The sequence below is a fragment of the Canis lupus genome, chromosome X (genome assembly GCF_048164855.1).
Source record: "Canis lupus baileyi chromosome X, mCanLup2.hap1, whole genome shotgun sequence".
NCBI lineage: Eukaryota > Metazoa > Chordata > Mammalia > Carnivora > Canidae > Canis > Canis lupus.
In genome coordinates, this window is record NC_132876.1 from 56381268 (window position 1) to 56407985 (window position 26718).

The 26718-nt window shown below is 33.9% G+C and overlaps 1 protein-coding gene across 2 annotated transcripts in view; it reads right to left on the reverse strand.

Moving 5' to 3' along the window:
- Positions 1-23882, reverse strand: part of KLHL4 (kelch like family member 4) — a 155459-nt gene extending 131577 nt beyond the window's left edge. The window contains exon 1 of one of the 2 annotated variants that reach the window (XM_072815499.1): positions 23455-23882. In XM_072815499.1, coding sequence (XP_072671600.1) covers positions 23455-23492 — 38 coding nt within the window. In that variant the 5' untranslated portion in view covers positions 23493-23882. The remainder of the gene's footprint in view (positions 1-23454) is intronic. The other variant, XM_072815498.1, reaches the window with a different exon arrangement.
- Positions 23883-26718: the final 2836 nt, after the last annotated feature.

Here is a 26718-nt window from a genome sequence, read left to right on the forward strand (position 1 = left end):
TTGTGGTGAGGGCCCATATTGGTCTTCCATGGGAGGGTCTCACTATACTTGAAAGGATGCAGCTTTAATTGAGAAGGGCAGCAATGCCAGAGAATAAGAGTGTGGGATTTGGAGCAAAGCATGCTAAAGAGCCAGTGTTCAGTTTAGATGCCCTCAGCCGGTGTCTCTGTGCCTATGCCGAGGGGCAGGGGAGTGAAATATCACCTGCTGGCTCTTTTGTCTCCAGAGATGTTTCTGTGAATGTCACCTCTCACAGATATACTCCAAGACAAGCAAACAGTCTCTTCCTGTATACTTTAAGTGGTCTTCAGATCTTACAGTCTACTCCAAGGTTGCTTGCCTGCCTTCTCTCCAGGACTAGGGAAGCAACCTTAGGTCTCCATCCCAGCCCAGCATGCTGACCTCTAAAACTCTAGTCTTTGAAACCCACTGGTTGCAAAAGCTCATGAAAATCAGCCTCTCTCATTTTCCCAGTCAATGCCTCTAGGGAAGTGTTCTCCTTGTGGGTATTCCTGTGCCCTCTACTCTCTCTTTTCCCTCTCTACAAGCAGGGCTCTCTCCCCTCTGTAGCACCTGTGATCTATTTCTCCCTCAAACCATATCTCTGCCCTCCCTACCGTCCTCAATGTGGCCTCTTTTTTATCTCTAGCTGTTCAGTTTGTTCTATCAGTCCCCAAATTGATTATTTGGGTATTCAGAATGATTTGATGGTTATTTAATTATGAGACAAGACTAGGATCCTCCTACTATGCTTCCATCTTAGCTTTCTCTATGAGTTCTTCACATATTTTGGCTATTTATCTCTTATCAAATAAGTAATTTGCAAATATTTTCTCCCATTCCCTAGGTTGTCTTCATTGTGTCGGCTTTTTTTTTTTTTCCTGTTTCCTTTCCAAATTTAAATAAAGGCTTTCTTTTAAACAAGTGAAAACTACATTAGTAAAAGTATTACCTGAGTCTTGATCAAGAACCCAACTGAGATTATTTTGATGATGTGATTATAAAAATTATATTAGAAAAATCCCATAAATGTATACATATCCATGTTTCTGTAAATTGGTTATCAATGCACAACTAAATAATTTCAGTGAGAAATCTATGTATAATATATGTATTTCAATAGAAGTAAAATGTTGAGTATATTTTAATATAAGGTTCTAATTTTTAAAATGTGCTGTTAATTTCTAGATTTGTTCTTTTTTTAATTTTTTAAAAATTTTTATTTATTTATGATAGTCACAGAGAGAGAGAGAGAGAGAGGCAGAGACACAGGCAGAGGGAGAAGCAGGCTCCATGCACCGGGAGCCCGATGTGGGATTCGATCCCGGGTCTCCAGCATCGCGCCCTGGGCCAAAGGCAGGCGCCAAACCGCTGCGCCACCCAGGGATCCCTAGATTTGTTCTTGATAACATTTATCTCCTATTTTTAAAAAGTTTTATTTATTTACTTACTTGAGAGAGAGAGAGAGAGCATGCACAAGCATGCATGAGAGAAAGAATGCACAGAGGAAGAAGGAGAAGCAGATTCCCTGCTGAGAAGCAAGCCCAATGTGGGGCTAGATTCCAGGACCCTGAGATCATAACCTGAGCTGAAGGCAGATGCTTAACTGACTAAGGCACCCAAGTGTCCCTCTCCTGTCTTCTGGATATTTCCAAATATACTCTATCTCAGGTTTAAATTAAATTAAATTAAATTTCTCTCATTTGCTAACATGAGTTTCCAGAATAGTTCTGTTTACAAGGTAACATGTTCTAGTAATTGAGGCAGTAGATAGAATATGACAAACTTAAGAATTCATTATGGTGAGGAAATGGAGAGAAAGGAACACTTATGCACTGTTGGTAGGAATGTGAATTGGTACAGCCACTGTGGATAATGGTACAGAGATTTCATAAAAAATTATAAATGAAAATGGTCCAATAATTCCATTACTGGTATTTACCTAGAGAAAATGAGAACACTAAATCAAAAAATAACTGCACCCGGGCAGCCCCGGTGGTGCAGCGGTTTAGCGCCACCTGCAGCCCAGGGCGTGATCCTGGAGACCCTGGATAGAGTCCCACATCAGGCTCTCTGTATTATGCCTGTTTCTTCCTCTGCCTGTGTCTCTGCCTCTCTCTCTCTCTGTCTCTATGAATAAATAAATAAAATCTTAAAAAAATAAATAAATAAAAAATAACTGCATCCTATGTCGACTGTATCCTTATTTATAATAACCAAGTTATGGAGGCAACATAAATGTTCATTGATAGATGAATGGATAAATATATGTGAGATAAATACATATATAACAAAATATAATATATAGTGAAATATTACACAGCCAAAAAAAGAATGAGATCTTGATATGTGCAGCAACACGAATGGGCTTAGGGGATATTATGGTAAGTGAAACAAGTAAGGAAAAGGTAAATATCTTATGGTTTCACTCATATGTGAAATCTAAAAAACAGACAAACAGCAGAATCAGACATATAAATATTGAGAACCGATGGTTGCTAGAAAGAAGGAGGTGAAGGGATAGGCAGAATGGGTTTAGGGAAGTAGAAGATTCAGGTTTCCAGTTATGGAATAACTAAAACAAAGGAATAAAAGGCACAGCATAGGGAATATAGTCAATGATATTGTAATAGCATTGTATGGTAAGTGATGGTAGCTACCCTTCTGTGAGCATAGCATAATGTGTAGAATTGTCCAAGCATTATTGTACAGCTAAAACTAATATTACATTGTGTGCCAAATATATTAAAATTAAAGACAAATAATCTATTTTGATACATCATTGCCTTATTTGGATTATAGTAAAATTTAACCTAACAACGTACAGAAAATAGGATCAGAGGCCTGCAAATAAACAAGATCCTAGCTGAACCTAGTAGCAGAGAAGCCAGGACTATTTATGGCTTAAGAGAGGACAATGACTGCCTTGAAAAAGAGGAAGTAATCTCCAAAAAGAAATGTGGAGATTAGTGAGATGAATAAAGGCAGAATATTTGGCCCATGCATTTTTCTAGTCCTCCTCAAATTACACTGCCTACATAAGGGGCCACCATGAGGAGTCCAGAGGCAAAACTGAAGCACTATTGTCACTGGGTTCTAAAAGCAAATGTTGGAGGTACACTCTCTTTTGGTATCTAGACTTTACCTTAACATAAACATATCCCTAGTATAGAGAAACCGTTTGTTTATGAAACTACTAGGCACCCAATTATTGCCCAAAGGAATAAACATGTCAAATACACACACACACATCCTATGCATCCATAGTTAGCATTCTGGAACTAAGGATACAGATTTTTGTTTTTTATTCCTAAAAGTGTAGTTTGGGTAAGCAAACTTTACTAATTTAGTTACAGCATACTAACATTATCTATGGCTTATTTTATATGTCACTATTATATCACTTATTACATTTCATCTTGCTGTATAGTTATGGGTATACATATTTTATGCTCTCTACTATAAAGTAAGCAATTGGAAAGTAGTTGTTTTATATATTATTCTCTCTGTCAAGGTACTTCAGCTATATTATGCATTATAAATATTTATTTAGTGTATTAATTAAATAGTAGTTTTAAGGGAATTTTAACTTTCATGAAATTTTTGTTTTCCAGATGTGAAAGTTTTTTAGAGTAATATGCTTTTTTAAACTTCATTTTCTGTTTTGTATCAGTGTAAAAAACTTGCAGTCAGAATTATTTAGCTTCTTTAACAGTAAGGAGAACATCTTTGCAAAAAAAAAACCTGAATCTAAAAACAGTGTAAAATAAAAACACTTCGATAAAGTGAGCAAGACGCAAGAGCAGGAAGGTTCAAGGGTCAAACTATCTCAGCTGAAGTCAACATTACAGAATTTTCTTTTCTTTTCTTTCCTTTTTTTTAAAGAAAATTTTCCCTTTATGTCTCACTAAGTGCTTCTAGAACAAGAATTGACAAAATACAGTTAGTGAGCTAAAAATGAATTGTACATTTTTAAATAATTAAAAGATTAAAAGGACACAGGAAAATTATGTGTAATTCCAAATTCAATGTCCATAAATATGGTTTTATTTATGTACCACTTATTCATTTTCATGTTATCTGTGCTGCTTTCATACTAAAGTCAGTTGAGTAGTTGCAACTGAATGGCCTGAAAAGCTCAATATATTTACTCTCACTTTACAGAAAAAATATATTTAACCCTACTCTAAAATATTCACTGCATTCATTTCCCACAATGTGCTCCTAAAATGTCCAAAAAGGACTTAAAAGTTTTTATTATCTTATATGTTATATTTTGTTAGTCAATTTTACCAAACCCAATTAGCACAATAATGTATTAAAACAGATTATTAAATTTCTATCATTCTATTCATTGCTTGAATTACTACAAAATGTTACCTGCTAAACTTTACCATGCTATTCACTTCAGCAAATGTGGGAAAGATGTTTGTAATTGACTCAATTATAAAGATACATGGAAATCTCCTCAGATTGGAAATGAAATGAAGAAATTGGTAAAATAATAATGACTTATTATAAAATGTTACTGAATAATTAAGCAATACAGTTTTTATCACACATAAGAAACTATAGTACACTTAATAATCTGCATAAGATGAATGAAGTATGATGAAAATTGTTCGAAGATGTAAAATAATGATGTTAACATTTATTGAACACTTATATGTGAGGCACCATTCCAATAAATTTATATGTATTACTTCAATTACTCTTCCATACAGCCATATGAAATAGGTGCACATCGATTTCTCATTTTAAAAATGAAAGTAAACAGGCACAAAAGGGTTAAATAATTCACTTGAGGTCATGTAGGTCCATAAAGAGCTTTTATTTTTCCAGAGAGCAATGGGCATTTTAAGTTGGTCAGTATGACTTGAAGATACCTTCTATTGCTCATATCAATTGATTATATCTTCCATATTTTAGCAATTTCATCAGTGTGTTTTTTTCATTACCATTAATTTTCTAAAGCAAATAATGTCTAATATTTTGAGCAAATTTTTTTTGAGCAAATTTAATACAAACTGATTCTTATAGGGATAACAAACCCTAAATTACAAAGACACACTTTCCTGTTCATAAAAATTATCAATTATTCTTTGCAGACAGCAGCATAAAGCTGATCCAGAGACACAAAGACAGTGTTTTGTATTTGGCAAAGGAGCAAGAGAGTATATATAAATTTAGGTCTGAACTTTTCATGATTTCTACTTAAAATTCATAGAAATTGGCAAATTTTCATTTCAGCTTTTCAATTATAGCTCAATCTGAAAATCAATGAGGTATATTTTTATAATAACACTATTTTAGATGTTTTGTAGAGAAGTGGAAAATTATGAAAAATAATAAAGAATAATGTATTTAGTGTTGCTGAAGCCCTCTAAATCATTATGTGAAAATCACAAACATCAAGTAAAACAAAGAGAAAGAAATTAACATGAGCATATTTTGCAAAAGACATCAAGACTTTCCACATATGCAGGAGACATAAAAGGAATTGAAAACTCTGGTAGAAAATCAGAACATATGTTTAAAGAAAAATGATGACAAAAAGATTGAATTGAGAAAAAATAGTTTTATGTCTTTCTTACTAGCTTCCATTAAATTCAGCAGATACTGGATAATGATGAGAAGGTCTCAGGAATAGAAGATTCCACAGAAACCAGCATGAAAACATTCTAAACTAAATATGACTCAAAGTTTTAACATTACTAAGGACATGTCTGTATCATAATATTGTACATTCATATGCATATAAATAATATATATTATACAGAATATAATATTACATATTATATATATTACAGAATATAATATGTATATCCTTGGTTCTTTTTAAGTTTGCTAATCTCATTTATTTATTTTTTTATTTTTATTTTTTTTTAGTGATAGGCACGCAGTGAGAGAGAGAGAGAGGCAGAGACACAGGCAGAGGGAGAAGCAGGCTCCATGCACCGGGAGCCCGACGTGGGATTCGATCCCGGGTCTCCAGGATCGCGCCCTGGGCCAAAGGCAGGCGCCAAACCACTGTGCCACCCAGGGATCCCAATGCTAATCTCATTTAAATGACAAGTTCTTGTATCTACTGTACAGTACTTCCCTTCTAAAATGTTAAAGCATATTTCAGCTATAATTATTCACAAAATATGAAAATAAAATGAAGAATCTTCTGTGGTTTGTTTTGTTTTAGTATTTAAAGAGTCTATGCCCTCTAATGAAATCCGAGAAAGTCAAAGATTTTGGCAACAGTCTCCAGTGAGAGAAAATTTAAATACAAGATTAAGTGCAGCTTTGGGATTTCTGACTTTTGTCTCTCTTCTTTCCAAGATTTCTCACATAAATCCTTATAATTTAAAAAGAGGGGGTTGCCTGGGTGGTTGAATCAGTTGAACGTCAGACTCTTGGTTACAGTTTCATGGTCTGATGGTTGTGGGATCAAGCCCCACATCATGCTCTATGCTCAGCATGCAGTCTACTTCAGATTCTCTCTCCCTCTGCTCATCCCCCCACTCACTCTCTCTCTCAAATAAATAAATAAATAAACAAACAAAATCTTTAAAAAAATAAAAAAGAGAAGGGCAAAGGAATTGGGGTGAAGGATGTAGAATTAGTTGAAACTCATATTCAAAACAATATAAATTATTTAGTGTGGCAGAATATGGTTTCCCTTATATTTCATCTTGGGACTTCAGTGGGCTACCACAAAATAAGTCTTCCTTAAGGAAAAAAAATAAAGTTAACTCAAATTCAATTCAATTTGATTTCCCAAAGTTTATTAGTATGAATTTACTAAAGAAAATTAAAAATCATTGTCTCTTTTAATTAGATGTTGTAATTATAGTAATCGTCCTCCAAAAAATTGTCACTCTTTTGGAAGGCATTTCTGTCACCTTAGCTATTGCTTTTGCTCTGCTAATTATTTAACTATACATGGCAAAAATTATTGAAGTAAATATGGTAGTTTCCAGAAGTAAATATCAATAATCATCATAGTTCATATCCAGTTATACAGGTATGATTTTCATGATATAGATGGTTCCTGACACAACTCTGTATGCAACTCAATTCCATACAGAAATTCCTACTCCTGTTCATCCTTTTCTAGGAAAGGAATCAAAATAGTAAAGAAAGAAAAAGAAGAGTTAGAAAAAGGAGGAAGAAAATCTCCTGAATAACAGGAGTTTTTGATGTTGCCTATATCTAGCTTAGAATGGAGATCTATAGTGAGAGTCTCAACCTATTATTTCCTACATTATTTGGAGCTAAGTGCATGTCTGTGACTTTTTTTTTTTATGTCTGTGACTTTCTAGCACACCAGACTCACTTACTTAAATTTGTGCCTCAATGAACATTTTTAAATAAAGTATCAAATAACTCATCTAAGGTAGTCTCCTATTTAATTCTTAGAATATTTGACATTAATTATAAAACCCATATCAGAATAAAAGTTCCCCATATCCTCCTTTTTTCTGGCCATGTGTTCTTTGTTTTAATTAAATCAAAACATAAATTAAATTATCTGGTGGTGGATACTGAATAACTACATTTTTAATAAGCTCCCCAGATCATTCTTGAGCACAAGGAAGTCCAAGACCCTATTTAGCACTATCAGGAAAGTGAATTGTCCCAGTAGTAATCCATTTAACTAGTATCTAAACATGATATGCCTCTATCACTCTGATACAACTTTTATAACCTTACAGATTTAGCAGGGGCTGTTTAACGTTGGCTTTACATTCTGAATTTTTTCTGCCACCTTTATCCCAGATTCAGACCTCTGGTTTCGTGACCTTGGCAAGGCAAGCAGACTATAACCCCCAATTCAAGTTCCTTTTATTTAATAACCTCTTTTTAATGTTCTTAGTCCTTTGATTATATTCTAATTTTGGTTAATTTATTCATTGTAAGACAGCAAGAAGCTCTTAAATTACTTTTCCTTGTGAAAAGATGTTGCAGATACATTTTGGAGGTGAAAATAATAAGGGGTTATTATGAGCAATGGGGAAATTGAGTCAACTTTAAGGTCTAAGTTCCATCTTTAAGGAGGTGGGTATTATCACAGTGGCCTTGCTCTTGTGATCATTCTTTCCTTGTACTTAGTGAAATTTATCATGTAGTATCCTGGTTTCCTAACTAACATGGAATAAGAAGTGCTTCAGGATTAGAGTACATAAAGTGTACTGACCTAGAGTTTTTATAGTTGGATTTTACTTCTCCAGAGAAAATGAACACCTTTAATTGCTTACCAAAATATTTTACTATTTTATACATTGGAGTATCTTTATTTCAATTAAAAAAAGATAAAATAGGTATGGTTTCATGTCTCTAAGTGTTTTATAAGATTATCAGCTACATTTAGCCTTTTTTATATAATAATACTATCATGACTGTTCTGCAAAATTACAACTTTCTCAAGCATATGTACTCTATATTTTAGTTTTCACATATATAGAATTTAATAATGAAAGTTCAAGATTAATAAAACTGTCATAAGGAAATACAGCAGGGTTTCTTTGATTGATCTTATAATTAATTTTTTATTGAAAATCAATATTTTTCTCTTCCAGTTAAGGTATTCTATTCTTCAATACAACAGCAATTATACTCAACATGAATATACTAAAACTTGTCTGTTTTTTGATTAACATATCATTTCATGGAATCTTGAAAAAAGCAAATGACATGTTAATGGATGATACAAACATCTATCATTTATTACATTAAAATTTGGAAATGTGATAATAGATAAAAAGTATTTTAAATTATCAAAAGAAAATATTTATAGAAAGAATTTGCCTCAATTAAAGCCACATATGAAAAAGACACAACTCACATCACAGTCAACATTAAAATAATATATGTGAATGCTTTTTCTTTAAGATCAATAAAATGTAAGGATGCCTATTCTCATCGCTTCTATTCAACATCATGCTGGTACTTTTAGCCAGAGTAATTAGGAAGAAAAATAAATAAAAGTCATACAAATTAGAAAGGAAGAAGAAAAATTGTATTTGTAGATGTCATGATCTTATATAATCATAAAAACTCCTCAAAAAAAAAAAGCCTACTAGAATTAATCAATATATTTGGTAGAATTGCAGAATACAAAATCAACATATAAAATCAGTTGTATTTCTATATATTAACAATGACTTATCTGAAAAGAAGTCAAGAAAAACAATCTCATTGGGCACATGGATGGCTCAGTTGGTTGAGTGTCAAACTCTTGGTTTCAGCTCAAGTCATGATCTTGGGGTCCTGAGATTGAGACCCACATTAGGCAAGTCTGCTTGAGATTCACTCTCTCTCCCTCTGACCTCTCCCCACTCATCCTCTCTCTCTCTCTCATTCTCTCTCCAAATAAATAAAGAAATCTTAAAAAAAGAAAAACAATCCTATTGACAAAAAAATCAAAAAGAATAAAACATTTAAGGGTAAACTTAACCAGAAGGTGAAAGATTGTATGGTGAAAATTACAAAACACTGATGAAAGAAACTAGACAAAAATAAAAGAAAAGGCATCCCAGGTTCACGGATTGAAAAAAATAATAATATTGTTAAAATGTCCAAAGTATCCAAAGCTATCTACAGATACATTACAATCTTTATCAAAATCTCAATTCCTGGGGATCCCTGGGTGGCTCAGCAGTTTAGCACCTGCCTTCAGCCAGGGCGTAATCCTGGAGACCCGGGATCAAGTCTCGCATCGGGCTCCCTGCATGGAACCTGCTTCTCCCTCTGCCTGTGTCTCTGCCTCTCTCTCTCTTTCTGTTTGTCTCTCATGAATAAATAGATAAAATCTTAAAAAACAAAAACAAAATCTCAGTGCCCTTTTTATAGAAATAGAAAAAAATCGTAACATTCATATGAAACTATAGAAACCCCAATAACCAAAGCAATCTTGAGAAAGAAGAAGGTATCACAAAGCTGAAGGCATCACATTTTCTGAATTCAAAATATACTACAAAGCTATAGTAACTAAAATAGTAGTGTATAGGCACTAACTGACATATGGACTTACGGAACGGGACTAAAAAGCAAGAAAAAATGCATTTATGGTTAGCTGATCTTTGATGAGGGTGTCAAGAACACACAATGGGGAAAAAAAAGAATATACAATGGGAAAAGGATAGCCTCCTGAATAAAACTGCATATCTACATGCAAAAGAATGAAATTGGACCTTATCTTACACCATACACAAAAATCAACTCACAATGGATTGAAGATTTAAATGTAGTGCCTGAAGCTGTAAAACCCCTAGCAAAAGAAAAGCTTCATGAGAATCGTCTTGGAGATGATTTCTTGAGTATAACACCAAAACAAGCAACACAAGCAAAAATTGATCAGTGGGAATACATCAAACCAAAAAGCTTCTGTACAACAAAGCAAACTATCTAGAGTGTAAAGGCAACTAATAGAATGGGAGAAAATATTTGCAAACCATCCATGTAATAAGGGGTTAATAACTAAACTATAAAAGTAACTCATGCAATTCAATATAAAAGTAACTTATACAATTCACTAGGAAAGAAACAAATAGTGTGATTAAACAATGGGCAAAGTATTCAATAGACATTTCTCCAAAGACATACAAATAGCCAATAGACATATGAAAAAGTGCTAAAGGTCACTAATCATCAAAGAAATAAAAATCAAAGCCACCTTGAGATATCACCTTGTACCTCTTAGAATGGCTATTATAACAAAATAAAATATAACAAGCACTGGTGAAGATGTGGAGAAATTGGAATCCTTGTACAATGTTAGTAGAAATGTAAAATGGTGCAACTGCTATGGAAATCATTTTGGAGTTTCCTCCTAAAAATTAAAAATAGAACTATCATATGATACAGAAATTCCATGTCTGAGTATATATAAAAAAATCAAAATCAGTATCTTGAAGAAATATCTACACTCCCATTTTCATTGCAGCATTATTCACAATACCTGAGGCATAGAAATAACCTAAGTGTCTTGCCAGAAAAATGCATAAAACAATGTGATGTATACATACAATGGGATATTAGCCTTAATAAAGAGAGAAATCCTGCCCTCCGCAATAACATGGATGAATCTGGAGGACATGATGCTAAGTGAAATAAATTAGTCACAGAAGAATAAAAACTACATGATTTCACTTATAAGAGGTAAACAAGATAATCAAACTCATAAAAATAAAGTGGAATGGTGGTTTCCAGAACCTGGGGGAAATGGGGAATGGGGAGTTACTGTTCAACAGGTATAGTTTCAGTTATACAAGATGAGTAAGTTCTAAAGATATGCTAAACAACGTTGTGTCTACAGCTAACAATATTCTATTTATGCACCTAAATTTTGTGGAGAGAGTAGATTTGTTTTGTTTTAAAGATTTTATTTACTTATTCGTGAGACACACACACACACAGAGAGAGAGAGAGAGAGAGAGAGAGAGGGAGAGACACAGGCAGAGGGAGAAGCAGGCTCCCTGCATGGAGCCTGTTATGGGGCTCAATCCTGGGAATCCAGGATAACGCCCTGAGCCAAAGGCAGATGCTCAAACACTGAGCCACCCAGGCATCCCAGAGAGTGTAGATATTATGTTAAGTGTTCTTACCACAATAGAAATAAAATAAAAACTAGAATACTTTTATAAAAAAATAAATATTACTTATTAAAATATATTCATGAACTGTCTGGAGTCCTGGAATCAAGCACATTGATTAACATATCATAGTTTTTTTAGATTTAAAAATCATAAGTAGGGATCCCTGGGTGGCGCAGCGGTTTGGCGCCTGCCTTTGGCCCAGGGCGCGATCCTGGAGACCCGGGATCGAGTCCCACATCGGGCTCCCGGTGCATGGAGCCTGCTTCTCCCTCTGCCTGTGTCTCTGCCTCTCTCTCTCTCTGTGACTATCATAAATAAATAAAAATTAAAAAAAAAAAATCATAAGTAGATATTCCACAGGTCATGTTGAGTCCTGTATTTTCTTTTTAGAATTATTTGTTTTAGAAAGAAAGGGAGTGCTAGAGGGGGAAAGAGAGGTAGAGAAGCAGATTCACTGCTGAGCAGGCAGCCCAATGTGAGGCTTGTTCTCACAACCCAGAGATCATGACCTGAGCTGAAATAAAGTGTTTGACACTCAACCAACTGAGCCACCCAGACACTCTGAGTTCTATATTTTCTATTTTTATCACCACACTTTTTTCCTTAAGGTATTCTACTTATTAACATTCTTTCTTTGCTACCATTCATTACTTTATTCTTCCTGTGATACAGAACTATTTGAGAGGAGCAAAACAAATAGAACTGGTTCCTTAAAGTATTCAAAAACACAAAATATTTCAGCAAATTATTGGGGGTTAATTTGCCTTGACCTCTAAGATAAAGTCCAGAGTCCTACTATGCCTTTTAAAGCCTACATAATCTATGCCTGACCTTCATTTCCTGCCTAGTTTTGTGCTATTCTCCAATATATATAATTCATTTCAACCAAAGTTAAATCTATCTTTTGAGTATACCTTCAACTTTCATGCTGCAGTGCCTTTTTGAAAAAAAACTCTGTATTGTTCCTCCTACCTAGAATTCATTCTTTCCTATATCTGTATCAAAATCCTATCCATTCCTTAAGATTCATTTCAAATCATCTCTCCTCCATGAAGTATTCTAGTATTGCTCTAATCAGACTTATTTCTTGTCTTTGAATGCCAATAGGGCTCAATCATCAAGCAACTTAAAACTGTTCTTGCAATATACTCCTTTTTTATGCCCTTGAAAACTTTCAAGTGAATATACTTTATCTCCCCAACAACATTATAAGCCTTTAGTGGGAATCAATACATATTGTTTATCTTGTAATCCTTATAGAGCCTTAAAAAAACATAATGCATACAGCAGGGGTTTAAAAAATATTGAATGAAGGAAACAATAAATTAATACCAACGTCTTAGTTAAGGAACTGGCTGGTTGAACGTTACAACAGACTTCAGACTAAATTAGTTGTGTTGCCTAAGTTTTTATATGACTGTTACATATGTAGTTGTTTTTATTAGTGTTATTATAACTACATCATAATCATTAGCCATAAAAGGACACCTATATGACACTTGTGCTCACAGCAGTGAGTTTTTCAGGGAAAAGGTGGACAAAAGATTTAACAGTTTCTCTTGAGTAAGCTATTGGTTGTATGGATAAAAACCAATCAATCATGTTAAGGACTTGCTAAACATATTTCCAGGTATAATGTATGGCTACTGAAGAACTAATAGAAATAAGGTGTAAGTAGGTTATGAGGTCTGTATCTTGAATGGGAACATTTGAGAGCATGGAAGGGTAAGTCACTTTAATTGTAACAGAATAAGGAAGTTTAACCAACAGTAACAAAGGATTCTCATATTTTACCCCAGAGATTAGTTTTTAACTAAGTTTTTATTTTAATTCCAGTTATTTAATATACTGTTATATTAGTTTCCGGTGCACATTATAGAGATTCAACAATTCCATACATCACCCAGTGCTCACAACAAGGACATTTTAATCCCTATCACCTATTTCACCCATGCCTCCACACAATTTTCCTCTGGTAACAATCAGTTTGTTTTCTATAGTGAAGAATCTGTTTCTTGGTTTCCATCTCTCTTTTTACCTTTGCTTATTAGTTTTCTTCATTAAATTCCATGTAAGAGTAAAATCATATGGTATATATATACATATATATATATATAGAGAGAGAGAGAGAGAGACTGATTTACTTGGCTTAGAATTATACTCTACCTCCATTCATGTTGTTGCAAATGACAAGATTTCATTCATTTTTATGGCTGAATAATATTCATATTTATATATGTATATATATATATATATACACATTACTTGTTCTTTATCAATTCATCAATTGGTGAATTGGATTTCATGGATTTCATTGTTTGGCTATTGTAAATAATTCTGCTTATAAACATAGGGGTGAAGCATTCTTTTGAATTAGTGTTATTGTATTTTGGGGGTAAATTCCAAATATTATGATTACTAGATCAAAGGTACTTCTATTTTTAACTGTTTGGGGAATCCATACTGTTCTCCACAATGGCTGCCCTAGTTTGCATTTCCACCAACAGTACAGGAGGGTTCCTTTTTTTCCCCACATCTTTGCCAACATTTGAGGTTTCTTGTGATTTTATTTATTTATTTTTTATTTTTTGGCCATTCTTACAGGTGTGAGGTCACAGGTGTGAATATCTCATTGTAGTTTTTATTTACATTTCCCTGATGACGAGTGAAGTTCTTTTTTATATCTCCTTTAGTTGTAATGTTAGATTGCTGTTTTTGTTGTTTTTAATTTTTTCTTGCTTATTGAGATAGGCTTGTATTACTATTTATTTCCCTCTTAGAACCACGTTTTGCTGCATCTCAAAGGCTTAGGACTATTTTGTTTTCATTTTCATTTATTTCCATGTACTTTTGTATTTCTTCCTTGATTTTTTTTTTTTTTGGTTGACTTATTCATTGTTCAGTAACATGTTATTTAACCTCCATGTATTTGTGGTCTTTCCAGTTCTTTTCTTTCTTTCTTTCTTTTCTTTCTTTCTTTCTTTTCTTTCTTTCTTTCTTTTTCTTTCTTCTTTCTTTCTTTCTTTCTTTCTTTCTTCCCTTTTTGTTTGTTTATTTGTTTGTTTTTCTTTTGGTTGATTTCTAGTTTCATAGTGTTGTGGTCATGAGAGATGTGTGGTATGACTTCAATATTTTTTAATTTGTTGAGTGGCCTAATTTTTGTGAGTGGACTCGTTTTGTGGCCTAATATGTGATCTATTCTAGAGAAATTCAATGTGCACTTGAAAAGAATGTATATTCTGCTATTTTAGGTTGGAATACTCTGAATATATCTGTTTAAATCCATGTGCTCATGTGTGTCATTCAAAGTCATTGTTTCCTTTTATATTTTCTGTTTAGACTATCTGTCCTTTGACATAAGTGGGATGTTAAAGTCCCCAAGTATGCTTGTGCTACTAATTATTAGTAACTCTGTTAATCCCTGTTTTATGTACCTGGGTGTTCTCATGTTGGGTACATAATCATTTACAATTGTTATATCTTCTTTTTGGATTCTCCCCTTTATTATGATATGGTGCCCCTGCTTTATCTCTTGTTACATCCTTTGTGTTAAATTTTGTTTTGTCTGATGTAGGTATTGCTACCCTGGCTTTCTTTTGACATATATTTGCATGATAAATGTTTCTCCACTCCCTCACTTTCAATCAGTAGGTGCCTTTAGGTCTGATATGGGTCTCTTGTCAGCAGGATATAGATTATTCCTGTTTGTTTGATTTTTAATCAATTCTGTCTCCCTATGTCTTTTGATTGGAAGATTTAGTCCATTTATATTCACAGTAATTATCAATAGATATGTGTTTATTGCCATGTTGCTACTTTTTTGTGGTTGTTTCTATAGTTTGTCTCATTCTTTCTTCCTTCTTTTTCATGGTTTGCCGGGTTTCTTTAGTGATGTACTTGGGTTCCTTTCTTATTCTTTGCTTATCTCTTACTAGTTATTGAACTACAATTACCATTAGTTGGTATATAACATCCTCTGCAATCTGTGTATATTAATAGTTGCTGAGGTTTGAGCCCTTTCTTTACTCTCACCCCCACATTTTATGTATATTGTGTTATATTTTATGTTTTTATTTTGTGAATCCCCTGACTGATTTTACAGATAAATATATTATATATATATATATATATATATATATATATATAAAATACTCACATTTATGTTCTTTTTCCCACTCAGTTCTCTTTAATATTTCTTGTAGGGTTGGTTTAGTGCTTATGAACTCCTGTTGTTTCTGTTTCTTTGAGAAACTCATTTTTCATTTTACTATTTTTTTTTCTGAGAAACTATCTTTTTGTTTTCTATTCTAAATGATAACCTTGTTGGATAGAGTATTTTTAGCTGCAGATTTTTCTCTTTAAGCACTTTGAATATAACATGCTATTCCCTTGTGACATGCAATGTTTCTGCTTAAAAACTTACAGATAGCTTTATGTGATTTTCCTTGTATTTAACTCTCCTTTTTTCTTGCTATTTTTAATTTTTTATCACTAATTTTTGCCATTTTAATTACTTATGTCTTGATATGAACCTCCCTGGGTTGATTTTTTGGGGGATCTCTATGTTCCCTGGATCTGGATATCTGTTTTCTTCCCCAGATTGGAGAATTTTTCAGCTCTTTCTTCAAATAAAATACCTTCTCCCTTTTCTCTTTCTTCTTTTTCTGGGTTTTCTGCAACACAAATGTTTTTATGCTTAATGGAGTCGCTCAGTTTTGCAAGACTATTCTCCATTTGCTTATTTTTTCCTCTCATTTGCTCAGTTTGGTTACTTTCCATTGCTCTGTTTTATAGGTCATTAATTCATTCTTATGTTTCATCCCCTCTGCTATTTATTCTATCAAGTGCATTTTTAATTTTATTTATTGTGTTCTTCATCTCTGATTGGTTCTTTTTTATCTCTTTGTTAAGGGTCTTATTGATGTCCTCTACTCTTTTCTCAAGTCCAGTGAGTATCTTTATGATCATTGCTTTAAATTCTCCATCAGGCATATTATTATATACATTTGTCTTAGGTTTCTTGCTGTGAATTTGTTCTATTATTTTATTTGTGATATATTTCCCTGTCTCCTCATTTTGTATAACTTTCTGTGTCTGTTTCTGTGTGGCAGGAATGCCAGATATGTTTCCTGATCTTGAAGACAATGGTCTTATGGAGAAGAGTTGCTGTAGCAACCTCCAGTTCAGTGTCCCCTACTCCCTAGGATCTGGCACTTTAAGAGTGACTCGTGTGTGTTTTGTGTGTCCTGTTGTGTTCTGGTTGTTTTTGCCTTCAGTCTGGTTATCTGAAGTCTTTTCACCTGTTGTAGGCAGTGTTTAGTCTCTAGTAGGTGTGGGGTGCATTTTAACAATGCATAGGCTAGTCTGCTTGCCAAACCTGGAACCCCCACTACCAGTATGAGTTGGACTAAGTGGCTCTGCACAGCATGTGTGGTCGGGGCACATATTGTTACAAGATGCATCTCAGGCTTCTGCAGCACCCACTGCTGCTGTCACAGCTAATGCTATGGCGACTGTAACCACCAGGTCTAAGGCCCCACAAAAGGCATGGGTCAAGAGAGGGTACTGGTAAGGTTTGTGCTGGTCTTTTGGGGAGGGAACCCATGGCCCTGGGACTGAGGAAAGGTGATTGAAAAGGGTGAATCAGCTGAAGGGTGAGGAGGTCAGGGCTTTGTGTGAGCATGTTAGGTAGTGAATGTGGGCACAGTGCTCATTCTTAGAGGTGGCTGTGTGTTTACCCTGAGGGGCAGGAGGGGAAATTACCAGCTACTTTGTTCCTAGAGGGTCTCTCCGATATCCTTATCTCTTCTGGGGTATGCTCTGCAATGAGTAAGTCACTCTCCCTCCCATGTGACCCAAGTATTTACCTAACTACTGGTTCTATAATATATCTGCTCAGGGTGTTTGACATACTGCCTCTTTATGGGCAGGGACTCAGCTTCCTAAGACTCTCAGAGCTCTTCCAGAGCCAAGTTCATTGGTTTTTAGAACTCCAGGGTTTAAGTCGTACTCATTGTAAGAACTCATGATATTCAGACACTCTCACTTTTAAAGCCACATGTTATGGGGGTTTGTCTTCCCTGTGAGGTATCTCTGGTGTTATCATCACTTTCTTGCCTTTCACCATTCTCCTGGCTCCCTCCTGTCCAGAGAGGACCATAGTTCATGTAGACCTCAAATGACATCTCCACCTTTCCTATCTTCTTTAATGTGACCTCTTCTCTACCTTTGGTTGTGGAGCTAATTCTGCCCATCATTGGGTCATTTTCTGGATTGTTTACAATGATATGTTGTCTAGTTGTATCCATGGGATGAGATGAATTTAGGGTCCTCCTACTCTGCTATCTTCCCCTATCTCCCCTACTTCTGATAGTTTTAATAAGCATGATCACTGGTATTGCTCTCTTCCAGTGCCAATTCTAGTAATATGTAAATATTATATCTATATATTGGTTTGGAAAATACGGTATTATTTTACTATGTTTCAGAGTAAAATCTCATGTAATGCTTTTTGTTTTAAATTTCAGTAATACCTGTTTCATCCTAAAATATCAGGTATCTGAAAACTACTTGATTTCAATTTTGTCACTTTAAGTTACCTTATCTTACATAGTTTTTTTAAGCATATTTACAAAAATCATATTTCCTGATCACCAGGGCTATGCATTTTCCATTCTGTTTAGTAAAATTAAAATATGAATGGAATAGTTTCACCATGAACAGAATATATTAATGGCTGGGGCACCTGGGTGGCTCAGTCAGTTGGGCATCTGACTCTTGCTCTTGTCTTAGGTCTTGATATCAGGGTCATGAATTCAAGCCCTACATTGGACCCCATAATAAGCATGGGGTCTACTTAAAAAAAGGTTTTAAAAATTAGAATATACCTAATTGTTATATTTTTCATTTTAGAATGGAGGGTTAGGGATCCCTGGGTGGCGCAGCGGTTTGGCGCCTGCCTTTGGCCCAGGGCGCGATCCTGGAGACCCGGGATCGAATCCCACGTCGGGCTCCCGGTGCATGGAGCCTGCTTCTCCCTCTGCCTGTGTCTCTGCCTCTCTCTCTCTCTCTGTGACTATCATAAATAAATAAAAATTAAAAAAAAAATAATAAAATAGAATGGAGGGTTATTTTTTATATATAAGGAAGCTTGTCTTGATATGTGATATTGAGAGATAAACCATAGACAGCAATGTAAAGAAGTGAGGGGAGAAAAGTTTATGCTTCATTTGAAAGCACCAGTAAATATATGCCATTTCATTAATATCTATGGTGTACTCAATGATTAAATTTAAAAATACTATTAGTTTATTATTATACCCAAGTATGATCTTTTTATTTGCTATGCCCTTAAAAATTGGTTCACACCAAATGATAACCACAATCCTTATGATCAGGATAAAACTAGAAATTGCATATAGCTTTTAGATGTTCTCATAACTTTAGCTGCCTTCCATACAATGCCTTTAGGATATTATCTTCTTACCAATGTATAGGATTTTTGCATGGAGGAGGTAACAGCCCACTGTTTTTGATTTAATACCCTTTTAATCAGTTGCCCAAGAACAAAACTAAAGAAAATAAATAAGTTCTTACAACTGGGGTGGTCTTCTAGTATTGATTATTGGAATCTATATACTAGGATAGCACTTGCTAAAGTGTTGTGCTTTTTTACATAAAAATTGCTACAGTCTAATAATTGCATAGAAAGTCTCCATAAACCCTATACCCAGTTTCCACTATTATTATTTTATATTAGTATGACACTTTTGTTATGATTAATTAACCAATATTGACACATTATTATTGGCTAAAATGCATTCTTTATTCAGATTTCCTGTTTTTACCTAAGGTCATTTTTTTCTCTTCCACATCACATTTGTCATGTCTTCATAGGATCTTCTTGATTGTGACAATTTCTCAGACTTTCCTTTTTTAAAATTTATTTATTCATTTTACAGAAAGAGAGAGAGCAAGTGAGGGTAGTGGCAAAGGGAGAGAGGATCCTCAAGATGACTCCCTCCTGAGTATGGAGTCTGATGTGGACCTCCATCTCAGGACCCTGAGATCATGACCTGAGCTCAAACCCAGTCGGCCACTCAACTGACTAAGCCATCCAGGCATCCCTCAGACTTTCCTTTTTTTTTGTGACATTAATAGTTTGAAGATTACAAACCAGGTACTTATTAAATGTTCCTCTATTTGGATTCATCTGCTGGCTTTTCTCGTGATTAGACTGGGGAGCTTATAGGTTTTGTGGGAGAAAAGGACAGAAATAAAGTACCATTCTCATCACATCATACCAAAGGTATATACTGTCAAAATGACTGAGTACTTCTGTTATTAAACTTAATTACCTGGCTGAGGGAGTATTTGTCAGGTTTCTCTACTGTAAATTTACTCCCTCCCTCACCTCAGCAGTTCTATACTGTATTGCTTTTTTTTCCTTAAGATTTTATTTATTCAGTCATAGACACAGAGAGAGAGAGGCGGAGACACAGGCAGAGGGAGAAGCAGGCTCCACACAGGGAGCCCAATGTGGGACTCCATCCCGGGTCTCCAGGATCACACCCCAGGCTGCAGGCGGCGCCAAACCGCTGCGCCACCAGGGCTGCCCTATACTGTATTGCTTTTAACAAAAAAGTCTATGTGCAGCCCACACTTAAAGCACAATATTCACCCCACCTCCCTGAGGGCATACTATGTACATAAATCATATGGAGTTTTTCTGCATAATACATATGTCTCTATTCAATCACTTGTTCAAATCAATATGGAATTATGAATATTTTTTACTTTTGTTTATAATCAAACAATATTTTATTTTGTTGTTAAAATCGTTCTGGCTTTGGTCAATGGGAGCTTTTTCAGTTTGTTCTTTTGTCCCTTTGATGTGACATAGCCCCCATCATTATTTTTTGAGGGCTTTCTTACTTTATGGCACCACAAAATGTTCCAGGTTTATCTTGCAGAATATGACATTACAACTTGAGTTTGATTGTTTGTTTTTTAATTAGGGCCTTATTGTTCCCCATTCTTCCACCTTGATTTCATTTTTTTTATCTTTAAATATGAATTTTACACTGATATGCATATAACACTACAAGCAATTTTTCCTTACAAATTCATAGGAAAGACATCAATAAGACTATTATTAAGAAGATGTCTTACAAAAATCAGAAAAAAGACAGACAAATTTAAGCAATAAACTTTAAAGTATAAGTGACTGGACATTTATGAGCTGTGTTACAGTTTGATATTAATATGTTGTTCTTGAGGTCACATATTAAATAATACAACACATTTTGTCTTTTAGTTCTATTTCCAAATGCAGAAATGAAATAGTTGCCTTTCAAGTATCAGAAATAACAACTATAGACATGCTTAATCATAATATTTAAAGGAATATGAACCTAACATATTGTTAGATCTCTAGATAGAAAGGAGTCCCCAATTTTTCAAATCTTAAACACATTTTAGTTAATTTTAAGTTAAATGAATATGCAATACTACACTGATAGAAATGAACCATGAGAACCAAGGTACCTCATTCTCAAGAATGAGGTTGTAAGTAACAAAGATTTAAAATCAACCAATAGTTCCATCACTAAAATTGTTTGGAATTATTGCACTAATATTAAATTATTTGTTAAAATGTTCTAAATTTAGTAAAATGATTAAACAATTTCTATAATTTTGTACAGTACATTTTAAACCATAGGCAAAGGTATTTAACCTTAAACTTTCTATAAACTACAAATTGCAGATTGTTCCTTATTTCCTTTTAAGTAATAGTTTCTACTGAATAATGCAGTATAAAAAAACTTGCTAAGTGAAAGACATCAGAGTGAGAAAAACAAATATGTGAATCTACTCATTCACAATTAGAATCTAAAAACAAATGAATAAACAAACAAAAATCAATGTATGTCTTATAAGAAGCATGATCATAACACACTTGAAATATTTGTTCTGGCTTTTGGAATGCTAAGGATGAAATAATGAAAAGAAAGGACACCTAACAAGGTAGTTGTAATGAAGCAAAAATGTAGAGTTAGTAGACAACTAAGACAAAAAATGATAATGACTGGCTATTGGTATGTGCATATTTACAATATGGGATCATAATACAGTACAGTTCCTGAAGGAAGTACATATTTACAATTCAAGTACATTGGAATATATTTGGGTTTATAAATATGCAAACCAATATATTAATATAACTATTTACTTTTTTCTTTCTCCAAATTTTTACTTAAATTCCAGTTAGTTAACATACAATATAATTAGTTTAGGTGTAGAATTTAGTGATTCATCACTTATATACAACTTTAACACTTTGGATTTAATATCCGTTAGGAATAATTGTAGGTTATTCAGTTATGTTGCATGTTAATAATTTAGTCCTACATCAGGCTCCCCACAGGGAACCTGCTTCTCCTTCCCTATGTCTCTGCCTCTATCTATTTATTTATGAATTAATAAATAAAATATTTTAAAAATTGCAACCTACTATCCCAGAAGTTACATAGCATTTTCTTGGGTAATCACAAAAATATCTAGGAAAATTAGTATATACACTATTTCTTAAAATGTCTGTATCATGTTCAATCTAATATTATACTTAATGTCATTTCACAAAGTCTTGTGCATGTTTACGTTATAACAAGAAGACTGAGTTCCTACAAAAGCATCATTTTGCACAGTTGATTGCCATTTCTCATGTTATGTAGCTTTTTCTACTGATACTATGTTTTGAATTTATGGAAGCAAAGAATTGTCAGGCAGATATATTGGGGGGAAAAAGAAACCTTATATCTAGAAGCACATTTAGCAGTCCTCTGTACTTACGTAGAGACACAGTACAGGAAATAAATAAAGATTATTTCCAAATAAATAAGCATAGCTTCATGTTGAACTATTATATAATTTAAAATATATCAAAAATATTTATTTTCCTATGGCTCTTTTACACTTCAATTATATTGTCAAGGTCATCAGTTGTGTATACATATATATGGGGAAAATAAAATCTGGTATGAAGAAATAAAACAAGTAATAATCTACTAGGTTGCTACTTTGGACGAGATTAGAGTACAGAACATAATTTTCTTCCATTCAAACAGTACTAGTAAACACAAAAATAAAGACAAACTCAAATATTTTATGAGCTATACTGTATTTTTTATTTCCTTTAATGTCCTGAAATAGCTGACATGTTCTATTTCCTATGTTCAGATATTGCTGCTATAAGCACCATTTCATTACTTGCTTTATGCAAAATATCTTCATGATTGTAAATTACCTATGAAATGAATACTACTTAAAATAATTATCAAATGCCAAATTAAGCTGTTCTTTACTATCACATAAAGATGATGTATTTATTGAGTGTAAATACAGTAACTATGTACTGAGGAACAGATAAGAATATGCTGAGCAATTAGAGCTTTTGTTTTGTCAGAACTGCCCTCACAGAAGTCAGAAAGAGTTCCTATTTATGTGATTTATTACACTAGCACAGAGAATCACAAGTATATAAACATTGAAGCCACAGAAGATATTTCCAAAATTTAGTAATTATAATAATCATCTCTTATTACTAAAACAGAAATCCTAACAGAATTGGAATGGAATCAGAAAAATAAACTCACAACCCTAAAACATATTTCCTGTTAATTATCAAAACATATGTGAAATTACTGTTTTCCTTTATAGACTTAGAGGAGGGGGTTTCTTATAAACCCTGATTGGCTACTTACAAATTCAGATAATTATAGCACTTTTATTTAAACACTAAATGTTAGTTGTAGAGAATAAGTTAACCTAGTCTACAGTTTTCAGTTATGTGACTGAAAACTCCTACCTTGCTGTAGAATCTTCTGTATTATCATCAGCAATCATCTCCAAATCTTGTAAGTGTTTCTCACAGGCTTCTTTAAACAAATTCTCTTCTGAAACTGCTTTAGGAGTATCTTCATTTGCTCGAAGATGTTCTATCAGGTTTTGTGAGTGCCAATTCTGAAAGGCTCTTTGATGGTCGGGGCAGGTCCTGGCACTGGTGTTAGTATGTTGGGGTGGAAAGGATTGTTTCTTTTTTTTTTTTTCAGTCTGTTTCTGTCCTGAGCATGGTTGTTCAACCTGCCCTGAACCCGGTTCCCTCTATGCTCATATCCTTCCTGTTTTCAGTGTTGGGCGACCCTTGCGAAGAATGACTAAATCACCACCAGTGCAGCCTTAGGATCTGTTTCACATGAAACTTTCTTGCCAGACACTGACATTGTTGCAAGAGGAAAGACAAAAGCCTTCTCTTACAAAAAGGAAATGGGGCCTTTGTTATCTCCTGTTTCTCTGCCTCTTCTGCAGAATTAACAAAAGCTTAAGTGCTGAGAGCAGTCTTTCTTGCTTTCCTCCCTTCCCCCACTGCCTGTGGTGCACTCTAGCTTTCTAGTTGAAGCAGAGAACTGAAGCTAACAGTGTAGATGGGAACTCACACTGACAGGATGATGAGATCAGACATTAATGTAAATCAGCTTAGCATAGGAAAGCAGCTACCACAGCACACTGCAGCTGCTAGATTTGCAGGCTCACAGCCCTCCCACTGACTTGCAAATATCTAACCCAGCTTCTTCCTTACCCTAAATACAATAGTTGTGGCTTAAAAGCAGACAAGTAAGCAAAAGCAGTATTTAAACTCACTTCCTTCTATATTCCCTCTACTCACCCCACCCTCTGCCAGATTAGCCCACTTCTGAGAATATGCCACTTTGTCCTAGAATAATTTGTAACAGGAGATTCATGATGATCTTTTTTCAGGTCATTTTGGAAATTTTTATAGGGTTCATTAAGGGACAACATCTTGTCATCAGTCCTCACATGCAGGTTTATAATTCACATCAGTCCTCTCATGCAGCTTTGTAGCTATTTTCACAAAATATCTAAAAAATGTTAATGGTCTTATATTAATATTTGCTTAAAAACCTGAACAGTTTCAGTAGAATAAGAAAGTGTTGGTTACCCATCACTAAACACTCCCACACCCCACTAGCGAAAGTATTAATAGTATTTTAAGTCTATACCTGAAGGAAGAGAGCAGCGTTTTTCTAAGCTGGTTAGGTTAAAAAAGATACCTTCTCTCAGTGACAATAGCTTGAAAACAAATAGTCTATTCTGGCTCTATGCCTGTATAAACACCTCTTTATTATGCTCTTTACTTTCACAGGGAGTGTTAAAGGTCTATTTTCTTTGTTCAGAAGTCTTTGTGACAGGAGTAAAAAGGACATGTCTTGAATCAACTCCAAATTGTCACATAGCTCAGTAATAACTATACACAAAGTACTTTGATATCTAAATCAGGATTATTACATCGTACAGAGAGAAGTATTTCTATAACAGTCATGTGTCTTAAATGCTTTCAACAATGTCATTTTGAAATTCAGTTTGAATTTTTTCCAGTTTCCATGTAATGTAAACAGGTGCTAAGGGAGAAATTATCCCAGTGTATTCTTAGAAAGAATATCAGAATTGTAAGGTTTTGGTTTTAGTTCTGGCTTTGTAGTTAATGAGCTGTATGATCTTGAATAAGTAACTTCACTTCTTTGTATCATGGTTTCTTCATACATAGTATGGAGAGGCTGAAGAGATTTTTAAATTTCTACCTACAATGGATTTTAAATGCTTAGAAACTGAATATCTTTTTCAATGTTTTGGTAGGTATGTTACCTGCAGTTTTCTATAAATATAATTATAAATTTCCCTTTCCTCTCTTGTTTTTGTAGGTGTAATGGTAAATATGTGTCAATTTGGCTGGGTGATGGAATACCCAGAAACTTGGTCAAACATTATTTTGGCTGTGTCTGGATGAGTTTAACATTTAAATCAATAGACTGAGTAATGTAAATTGTCTTCCTTAATGTGTGTGGGCTTTATCCAATCAATTGAAGGCTGATCAAATATATAAAAGCAATTAATAAAGAACATAAAGGATCTCACTGATAATATAATAAGACTAGGGAAATTCAACAACCCATTTATATCAATGGACTGATCATCTAAGCAGAAAATCAACAAGGAATCAATGGCTTTGAATGATTCAATGGACCAGATGGGCTTAACGTATATATACAGAACATTTCATTCTAAAGCAACAGAAACACTTTATTTTCAGGTGCACATAGGACATTCTCCAGGGTAGATCATGTATTAGGTCACAAAACAGGCTTCAACAAGTACAAAAAGACTGAGTTCATACCATGCATCTTTTCAGACCTTGGAGTTGCTATTAATGCTATGAAACTTGAAGTCAACCACAAGAAAAAAAAATTGGAAAGACCACAAATACATGGAGATTAAGCAGCATGCTACTAAACAATGAATGTGTCAATCAGAAAATCAAAGAAAAAACTAAAAACATACATGGACAAATGAAAATGATAACACTATAGTCCAAAACCTTTGGGATGCAGCCAAACTGGTCCTAAGAAGGAAAATATTGCTTTATAGGCCTACTTCAATAAGCAAGAAAAATCTCAAATAAACAACCTAACCTTACACTGAAAAGAGTTATAAAAAAGAACAACAAATGAAGCTTAAAGACAGCAGAAGGAAAGAAATAATAAAAATTAGAGCAGAAATAAATGATATAGAAACTAAAACAAAAACAAAAACAACAGTAGAATAGATAAATCAAATCAGAAAAATGGTTTGAAAAAGTAACAAAATTGATAAAATCCCTAGCCAGATTTATCAAAAAGAAAATAGAAGGGACTCAAATAAATAAAATCCTAATGAGAGGGGGAGAGATCAAAATACCAACAGTCATAAGAGAACATTGTGAACAATTATATGTTAACAAATTGGATAATTTGGAAGAAATGATTAAATTCCTAGAAACATAAACTGAACCAAAACTGAAAAAAAAATGAAATAGAAAACTTCAACATATTGATTGCCAGCAATCACCACTGTTATTTAACATTGTACTGAAAGTGTTAGTTTTAGCAATCAGACATCAAAAAGAAATAAAAGACTTCCAAATTGGTAAATAAGAATTCATATTTTTCACTATTTGCAGAAGACATGATAATCTATATAGAGAACCAAAAGAGGGACACCTGGGTGACTCAGCGGC